We start from the raw sequence: 10,028 nt of genomic DNA, 5'->3' as shown, positions 1-10,028 counted from the left end.
GAATCACAATATTTGAGGCAACTCTGGAATCAATGCATATACTGTAACATTCTCCCAGGGCTCAAGATAGTTATTCTGTTCTGCATGATGTGCTGAGGTCCCTACAGTATAATGGCTTGACACATTGGGCTAATTGCAACCAACATGGATTATTTCAATTACAGAAACCAATTACAGCCGGCCTATGTGTACTGTCAAGGTAGCCCTAATCCCAACTGCTGCTAACATGTTTCTGAATGAAAGGATGGAGATTATCAAAATATAATCCTGCAATTTCACCCAGTGCATGACAGAGACGGTTTTGATAAAATATAAATATGTATTTATTTATTCATCTTCCAAAACAATTACAACCAACAATTTGGGCGCCTTGACACACATCTCGTCAACTCAGTTGGTTGTAATTGGCCCAGTGTCAAAAGGTCGGTATTGCCCTTTAGTGGGTGTGTTGGTGTTAGGAGTAGCGACATCGTTTCTCTCTACATCCACAGTAGTCTGTAGTTTGCCTTTAAGTAGATGAGGGTCTCCAGGTTCTCTGGTAAGACGCGGCCTCTCTCTGGCCGCAGACAGCGCCCTGCGGTAGCGAATATGGTCTCTACGGCCGTGCCGCTAGCCGGAACGGTGAACGCCCTCTGGGCCCCCTGTGTGAGCTGAGGGAAGTCGATGGCCTTCCTCCTCCAGTAGTGCAAGGGCTCCTCGTCTGTGGGCTCCTCGTGCAGGTATGCGGCCAGCTCCTGCTCCAGGCTCTTGGCCTGCGCCGTGGGCCTCTGCTTGATGAAGGAGAAGAGCTTACAGGGCCTTGCCTGCGAGGAGACTGGTGACGGGGCCTGGGATGGAGGGGACTCGTCCTGGGAGCGGAGCTCCGTGCTGGGGTCCTGGGAGCCCGAGGCCGAAGAGCAGAGTCTGCTCACTTCCTCCAAGAGGACCTGCCTGTGCCAGTCGAGGTCACTGCTCCAGGAGAGCTTGAACTGGGGGTCCAGGGTGGTGGCGGTGACGTAGAGGGGCTCCTCCAGGAGGGGGGCCAGCCTGCGCTCCACGGCCTGGGACAGGCCCAGCAGGAGGGCGGGGCAGTGGGGGGCGGAGGTCTCCGCCAGGTGCTTGCGGAGCCCCAGCACGCAGGGGAGGGCTAGGCTGATGGACACGTGCCTGTCCGCCTGTCTGTCCCCGTGCACCATGTCCCAGGCCTCGGCGAAGGGCTCCAGAGCATCCGTGAGCTCCCTCAGTAGCTCCCTCTCCGGGCTGCCCAGCGCAAGCTCCCCTCGGTCACTCACCTCTTCCAGGAAGTCAGCGCAGTCCAGCATGCGACGCAACACCTGCGCAGAGCAACCACCCAGTCAGGTCTTGCAAATCTTATCTAACGCAGTGCGGTAAAGCTAACCAGAGTCCTCTAACATAAAAACAGAGAGATCTCAGACAAATGTACAAAGGTAGAGACAAATGCACACAACTAGACTGACTTTTACGGACAAATTGCATTAATCATTTGCAATAGTAATAGCAAGTGTATGGTTGTGTGTGTGGGTTTAGTGTTAACTGAAGCTACCCACCTTCAGCTGTGAGGCCCAGTCTCTTTCTACGGGTGGGGGCCTCCCCGACCCACCACTAGACCCCTCTGCGTTGCCGAACACCTGGTTGAGTTTCTCTGCGGGTACGGCAAAGGTGATGTAGTTGTAGAAGCAGGCGGCTTTGGCCAGGGCAGAGGAGAGATGGGGGATGGAACGCAGGCCCTCTCTCACACACATACCAAGAGTGCGAGCGAAACAGTCCACCCTACACACACCCAGGCCGCGGTCCCAGGAGTCCCCCCACTCTCCTCCTCCTCCTCCCTCGGGCTTTCCGTTCCCGTGGCCCGCTCCCTCCACATCTTCATCCCCGCTGTCTGCCTCCTCTTCCTCCTCTGCCTCCGCCTCCTCATACGCACCGCTGCCGTGGATATGGAAACCGGGCAGGCGGTACGCCGCGTGCGTGTCGGTGGGAGAGGCGTCGGCCACCACGCGGAACGCGCGGCCGGTGACCCCGTGGGCATGGCACACCTCTTCGAACTCAGCGAGCACGCGATTCGCCGAGCCACCATCGACCAGGGGGAGGCACGCCAGCAAGACAGAGCGCATCTGCCAATCAGCGGTCAGGAAGTGGCAGCTGACACCCAGGTACCTACCAATGAGACACAGGGAGGGACCATATTGTAATGTCACAAATGCAAGATTCAAGATTGTAGCCACGTCTGCTCAATGAACAATATGACAATCCAAAACACTATTGTAATTCATGCTTCGCAATACACACTTTTAAAGCTGCAGCACGTAGCTTCTGTGCTATGAGCCTGCTAGCTGCGAGCTAATAACGATGGAAATATTCAGTCTGCCAAGTTAAATTCAGTCTGTTGCTTCAGTCTCACGGTTTGTGGGTTTGGGTACTCATAAGGCCACAAAAGAATGCACTGTGATGCTGATTGGATCTCAGCAAACATGCAAACTGAACCAGGTGTGACCATGCCTCGAAGCTCTATTTTTTATGCCTTGGTAGCAACCCGATACCAAATTATAATAATTATTATAATTGCTGTAGCAGAGTCAAACAGCAGTCCCAGAGCCTACTCCATGTTGTTGCCAGAGCAAAAAGTGATGTTTCTACGACTGCTAACATTTTCATTAAGCCTTTGTGACTAAGCATTTTATTGCACAAGGTACCTGTACAAATCAACCAACTTGAACTAGATTTTTACATTTTGTCTCTAGATACCTACCCTGCACTGGCCCCTGCGCTAGCCCCAGGGGGCCCCCAGCACAGGTCCAGGCTGAGGCTGAGGGCGTGGGCCGAGGCCAGGGCCTGGCGGGTGGCTACCTGGGCATGGTAGGCGTAGGCTGGGAGCAGCTGACCCTGGACGTAACGCCGCGTCTCTGGGATGTAGCGAGGCTCAAGGAGGGCGAGGAACTCGCGGAAACCCTGGTTCTCCACGATGGACGGCGGCTGCAGATCGCGCACGATCATCTTAGCGATAGCCTCCGAGATCAAGACCTGCCGATGACGACAAGGATACGCAAACTTTTATCGACAAAAGGTTCGCTACACAGGTTACTTAGCACACGTAAACCTTCAATTACGAGAAGGCAGTTACACATGTCTGAGAATACAACTCCGACGGACGCACCTGCCGAGGGTCGTGTCTGTCAAATTTGGTCACTGCTCCCCCTCCCGCCCCAGTAGAGAGGGTGTGAGAGCAGCGGGCGGTCCCTCCATTGGTGAGGCTGTGCAGTGTGCTAGAGGAGTACGCCTCTCTCTTCATGTCCTTCCTCTTTACAAACTCGTCATACATGGCCTGGTGCTTACGCTGTGAGGAGGGAGGGAGAGAGGGGGGAAATAGAGGTGCTCAAACTTTGGAATCACAAAGAAACCATGCAAACGCCAAATCCTGCTTCAGTCATGCCACAGCGGGTAAAGAGTCCCACTCCAACCATCATATTACTGAACTTCACTCCTGTGGACATCCAACTCATAGTATAGCCCTATTCTTATTCTCACCGGTTGTGAGGTTTCAAAGGGTCCCGGTTTCCCCTTTCTGTGTAAACCTAATCTGACTTTTTGTTACTACAACCAAAGTAAAATTGTATGCATGGCCTCGTCATAATGTCTAGGCTATTTTTGTGCAGACAGCTTCATGCTGCATTCCTATATGTAGGATATCTGGTGCATGATAATCAATTCCAGTGATGGGGAAATCTCGACTCCATCAGGCAGTTCCTTTCTGCCTATTCGCTTCCCTCTTCCAAAACTGTAGCCTATAGCCTACATGTGCTAGGGGGTTTGTCGAATTGGATTTATTCACTGCATAATATGTAGTAGCCTAATATGTAGACTAGGTTATTACCTTGAGATGCGTGACGAAGTTGGATGTGACACTTCGCTTGGCCTGAATCCTGGTACCACACGCCTTGCAGTTGGACTCGATCTTGCCATTTTCCCCTTCAAATACGATATTGAAGTAATCCAAAATAGACACCTTCGAATTTGACGCCATTGGATTGTGCAACCCTTTTACTCGGAAGTAAACGTGGACTCTCGATGGACAACAATCGGAGATAGAGTAGGCTATAGATCACCTTACTAGATCAGCGACATGTTTTCCTCCCATTCGATACGATCACCGCCTGACAGATGCGCGCAACAATAGACATGCAACCAGCAGTTGCACGCATATAGTTCAGCTATGGAGAATGGATACAGCGATGCTCTGCGTATCATGCTTGGAAACAAAGTAGCCATCTATTGTCCCCAAACAAAAACACAAGGGTCCGTTCCCCTCGGGTCTGTCGTCCGTCGGTTTCAAGCCGAGTAATTGGTCTTGGTCTAGGATACCATTCCCGTCTCCATTATAATTGGACCAGGAAGTATACAATAGCCCCTCTATTTCGTCAGTTCCCGCTAACGTCCGTGCAGATTCAGTGCTCATCTGGAGGTGGTCTCCCTACAGGCTATACGTTGTTCAACGGTTTGGGGAGAATGATCAGCTGATGTCAGTCGTCCCGAACTCCGGCCACCGCGGGCATTTGAATATAAACAGAATTCGGTTTTAGACAATTTGATTGTAATATGTAGGTCGTAACATTAGCCATATGAGTTATACTCCGTTTATACCCCTGCTTTAATAATTTGAAAAGAACGTGTTGTGCAACAGTGAGTACAGTATAAGGATAAGGCTAGAAACCTTTTATAGGCTATCATTTACTTCCAAAGAGCATATTTTGAGAAGGCCACAAATGTGCAGCTTTTGGGTTTATCTCTTTACACAAAATTTGTCTTGGATACCCTTGCGGGTGGGAGGGTTACATTAAAATTTTGCAAGAGTATTTTTTTGAGGGGTATCTTCCTACGCGGCTGTATGGTCATTTGAATGCCACTACTCCAATCTAAATATTGGGGGGGACAATTTGAATAATCTCAAATATTGGGGGGGACATCCCCCCTGACCCCCGCCCCCCCAAGGATCCCCGCCCCTGAGCCTATGGAACACTACACACACGCTTCATTTGAACACATGTATTTCAATAAACTTGTGACACAACAAATGAAATAAACAAACATCTTAGATATAAATGAAATAGTGCACTGAATTGTTGATCAGTCTCTGTCTGTCTGTTCTGTCTCGGTATTGTCCAGATCTCTGCGCTTGACTTTCAGTCGCTGGAATTCTTCTCTGGTCCTCATGACTGTACTCTGCAGGGCAGCAATCTCAGCAGACAGCTCTATCGCTAAAGAAAGAAAGAAAGAAAGAAAGAAAGAGGGAGAGAGAGAGAAAGCATTAGCCTATACAAAACAACCCCAAGACCCCAGGCATGGCATTACAATTCACAGATTACATTACAGGCATTTAGCAGATGCTTTTATCCAAAGAAACTTACTATTATTGCATTTAACGTAGCAAGTCAGTTTACTAGGCTACTAAGTGCACCTCCTTTCTAAACAAGTGAGAGCAGATAGGTTACAGATGATACTACAGATGATACATCCCACGAAGAATAGCCTATACATCTCTATAATTTTTTAAAGTCAACTTGTCCATTTGAAGGCTGTTTTGGTGCACTTACAATGAGACAAGTCACAAGCCATTAGGCAGAGTGGTACTGGTAAGCTAAAGGGATCCATTGGTAGGGAACTAAAACAGTTTAATCTAGACTGTCATAATATAACTAAAATCCAGGTTTAGTCAGATTGAGATGACCGACGCTGGTGAAATCAGATGGGTAGCCCAGGGGTGTAGCCAGGATTTCTTATGTGGATGGGCCTGGAGAAATGTAGCTGGGCCACACACCCAGGTGGACACACTGTAGGTGGGTGGTCTCGGGGTCCTCCTACATCAGAATCCTTTTGAGCAGCTGTCTATTTCTGGTTGGATGGTTCAGAATGTTCGGGGAACTCACTTTATAAACTGAAACAAGTTAGTTTGTTTCGCAAGGTTACTCAACATGGTAGCTATACCTTTCCATCGTTTAAACGGTCAGGGAAGAAATGTAAAGATAGCTGGAAATGTTACCCAGTAACTATATAGCCTACTTATTCTATCTATCTAATTAAAGCAGACCAAATATTATAATGTTAATTATATTTATGCAAAATAAAGTCGATTGGCTGTGGGTAGGCACGGGTGGGCCTGGATGGGCCTAGGCCCAGCTACATGCATGTCAGGCCCACCCGTGCCTACGTGCCTGTAGCCTATCCAGCTTCTGTGTCCACCGTGTAAACTATGTAGCTGAACAGCACCAAGCTAATCGCTCCTCTCACTTCAGTCGTCAAGCTATCATCAAGCTATTTGATAAATGCTATGGAATATAAACTTTATTTTTCAATGGATTTATTACGGTGAGATCAGCCTACATCACCCTCCGCTTCCCTTCACTACACTTTTAAAAGCCAATTCAATTCAGATTCTGTTGATCGACTTTGCTTAAAAGCGAGCCTATAGCCAGGCTACTCTCAGTGGCTGTTGGCTAGCTAACTGAGTTCGGCACATGTCTCATCATACTGATTGATGGGCATCTTTCTAGGAATTTACTTTGTGTTTTTTTTTTTTTTTTAAATTAAAAGTTGATTTTTAGGGTAGATTTGAGAGCCATGTTTCAGTCAAAATGTACCATAGGTAGGCCCAATGTGTTTCATTGGTTAGCTAGACCGCTCGCGATCTGGACACGTTTCTCCTATGCCAGTGTTTCTCAACCAGGGGTCCATGGAAATTGCATAATTACAGGGGGTCCTTGGGAAAGTGTTTAAAATATCTATATTTTTAATGGTATTTTTGTTAAATGTATCAAAATATGTTTAAATAAAATTGTATAAGCCCATCATATTTAACAAAAATGTATACTGTTTTAAAATGAACCAATAGGCAAAACTATATGAAACATAATGATTCACAAACAGATAGCAAATTAAGCAAATTAAGTGTCATAGAGGCCATAAAATGTGTACATTACTTTTTATGGTGTGAAAAAAAAGTGTCGGGAAAAAGAGAGCCATTTTCACACATTGCGGTAGGTGTCGGGTTCGGGTAAGGACAGTCAGCATGGCCTGGAGTGCACAGCTCAGCTCGACTCTCAACTGAAATCACACTTGCTGTAACCACTACATTGGCATAACTTCCTTTTTCAGTACGGCGGTTGTCAAACAAAAACACACCATTGTTTCTTAATGTTTTAATTTATAAGGAATCTAACGTTAATATTTTTAATTTAACAGAAAAAAAGTATGAAATTAAAAAATATATTAAAAATGAAACTATGGGTGCCAGTGGAGGGGCACTAGCACTTTTGGGGTGGGCCAGGCTCCCCAAGGCCCACCCATAGTGACGGCCAAGATACTAAATAATATATATTGTTGTGGGGAGGTGGTGTGGGGTAGCGTGATATCAGACAGAATGTCAGCTCGTTACACTCCGTTGAAATCTTCAAGAATCAGTCAACTTCGGTGGAGTGGGCGTATTTTAAAGTCTGAATTCAGGCTAGGGGGCCCTTTGGGATTAAAAATATGCCAGGGGTCCAGACCTCAAAAAAAGGTTGAGAACCACTGCCCTATGCGATCTGGTCCAGATGTTACAATGTGACACTGCAGAGTTGGTAATGATACCTCGGTAGTGTTTCCAATCCTGTGGTAGGACGGTAACTAGATCAACCTGAGCCAGGTTACAATGTAGGCTACTGAATGACCAAGCAAGGTGCATAGCAGAAATTGTATCCCATCTCATTAGATCTGTAACTTATAATGCATGATACTGGGGAATGTGCCAAGTGCATTGTGGATGGCCAATTCATTTTCCTACATAAGTCAGTGTATTCAAATCATTGTTCTTATACTGCATGTAGCCATGTCATTGAGAGAAGGCATGCCAATTAAACACACCTTGTTTAAATGAAGATTGCGCTTGTTTCAGAGACTGGGGCACTAGAATTCCAAACCACTTCAGGGGGTCTTGCTGTGGGTTGTGCTCGGATTTGGTGTTTGAGGACCCAACGGCAACAGACTCAGTCTTCGACGCTGGCGTCTCACCCTCATCTTCCTCTGCACTGTCCTTTTTTGCTTTATTTCTTCTCCTCACACCTGTTGAGCATTATTTGAGAATTACAGAGTGGACAGAAACTTATGAGGAAAAATGAACTGGGACCCTACATCGCTGTCCAAATGGGAATGTCACAAAAATATACCAGTAGTCACCTTCCTCTTTTGGTCCAAGATCTTCAATCGGTTGTGAGTCTTTTGCGGCGTCAGCAGACGAGCTCTGTTTCATTCTCTCAGTGTGGAACTCGGCCTCGCCATTCGTCAGTGTTCTGTGCCGATTCAACGAGTAAATTCAGTGGCCAACTGACAATGTGCATTGGTGTGCTAATGAAAAGTAACTGAATAGCGCCCTCACCTGGCATCCACACGGACAAGTGGCTCCATCTCACTTCCATACTGAAGAGCAGAAACCTGTTTGTTGCCCATGGAATAGCGCGCTTTGGACATTGAAAACCATCCCTGCGGGAAAAACACACTTTCAGAGCATGCTAGGGGCGACGTAGGATACAATTGCGTTGACAAGAGTATTGGGTTAAGCAGGGACAATGTAGTTAGCCAAATGACAACACCTGGTAAAGCAGGCTTATGTGCAAAGAGAAACACTCAAACCTGTTCAATGAGTGAGTTCAGTCTGCCTCGTTTCTCCTCCAGTAACTCCAGCTGGTCCATGAAGCGAAGCAGCTCCTCGTCTAACTGTAGTGACCTCTCTGTGTCAGAAAGACCCATTCTCTCCCTTTTCCCTAACGAAATTAAACAATTAACAGTAGATAGTGCGATCTAACCTCTAGTCTAACCAACCAGATTTAGCTGATAACTGTTATGCAATCAAGCGTTACATGTGGATTATATTCAAATGGTTTGCGAAGACCACGGATGTATTAATAGAAGAAGACCTCTGTTCCTAATCGCAGTTCCGCTTTCTGGTCACATGAGGGAGAAAGACGCCACCTGACACATTTGTTTAGCCAATCAGAGGCAATGTTGAATGAGAAGCGTATTATATCTTTACAAATAAAAACAAATCTAAACTTTACCGTGTCTTGTATTTTATATATTATATACATTAATAATAAATAACAATAATAATAAAATTTTACCAATCTATCTCCTCCATCAAAAAATAATGTTAATATATAATTTATATATATATCATTCTGACATAAAAGGCATGTTTAGAAATAAGGCTGCTGTATATGCATTTGTGGTGTATGCTACACGGAACATACTCTTTTACGTGTGCGTAATTCTAGGCTACATTCTATTATAACGTGGCCAACAACAAAGATAGAAAATAACAGTTCCCATACCGGGAGTCGAACCCGGGCCGCCTGGGTGAAAACCAGGAATCCTAACCGCTAGACCATATGGGACTTAGGTTTTCACCAATGGGGGTGTGTTGATATAGGCACAAACTGTAACCAAAACTAATTTTTCATAGCAGTGCAGTTTATGACTTAAGCAAAGCAGTAGATACCCAATTGTATGAATTCAGAAAGCCTAAGGAAATGTAACAGTAACTAGTGAGCTCATTTTTATTGTCTGTTCTATCATATGTTAGTTAATTACATGGGTTTGTGAAATGTAATTCAGGAAGACGATTGCATAATCAAAATTATGAAATATTAATTTGGATTTCACCTCTGTCATTTGTCATAAAAGTACCCCGTTTGCGTACCTTTCTATGTAAAACCTTTTTTCAACGTGCAGCGCTTGGCCCCTAGTAGGTAGCCGTGATCGTATAGTGGTTAGTAGCCTACTCTGCGTTGTGGCCGCAGCAATGCAAGTTCGAATCCGGGTCACGGCAGGGCTAGATCCCTGACACGGCAGGGTGCATAGATTTCATTTTGAAATTGTATTAAGTAAACATGCACAGCTCTGATATTAGCAGGCCACCCAATGCTGAATTAATATCGAATAAATGCGTTTGTTTTACAACTCATACTTGCTGTGTGATATAGGCTCTGTGCACCAGCTCCACTACT

General features: G+C 46.1%; 2 protein-coding genes across 2 annotated transcripts; both read right to left on the bottom strand.

Moving 5' to 3' along the window:
• Nucleotides 1–479: 479 nt before the first annotated feature.
• LOC311330022 (E3 SUMO-protein ligase ZBED1) lies at nucleotides 480–4,018 on the bottom strand (the record flags this gene model as incomplete). Its single annotated transcript, XM_084461971.1, has 5 exons — nucleotides 480–1,313; nucleotides 1,548–2,154; nucleotides 2,747–3,018; nucleotides 3,152–3,331; nucleotides 3,869–4,018. The coding sequence occupies 5 exons, from the start codon at nucleotides 4,016–4,018 to the stop codon at nucleotides 480–482; spliced, it is 2,043 nt and encodes a 680-aa protein (XP_084318097.1).
• A 1,100-nt stretch (nucleotides 4,019–5,118) lies between these two features.
• On the bottom strand, nucleotides 5,119–8,899 carry vma22 (vacuolar ATPase assembly factor VMA22; the record flags this gene model as incomplete). The annotated part of the gene is made up of 5 exons (XM_084461970.1): nucleotides 8,656–8,899; nucleotides 8,402–8,505; nucleotides 8,203–8,315; nucleotides 7,891–8,088; nucleotides 5,119–5,249 (listed from the first exon to the last, which is right to left on the bottom strand). Exons 1-5 carry the CDS (start codon nucleotides 8,770–8,772, stop codon nucleotides 5,119–5,121), a joined length of 663 nt encoding a protein of 220 aa, XP_084318096.1. The 5' UTR covers nucleotides 8,773–8,899.
• Nucleotides 8,900–10,028: the final 1,129 nt, after the last annotated feature.

The sequence above is a fragment of the Borostomias antarcticus genome (assembly GCF_949987555.1).
Source record: "Borostomias antarcticus genome assembly, chromosome: 3".
Classification (NCBI taxonomy): domain Eukaryota; kingdom Metazoa; phylum Chordata; class Actinopteri; order Stomiiformes; family Stomiidae; genus Borostomias; species Borostomias antarcticus.
The sequence above is the reverse complement of the archived record's forward strand: the minus strand, read 5'-3'. Positions and strand labels throughout refer to the sequence as shown.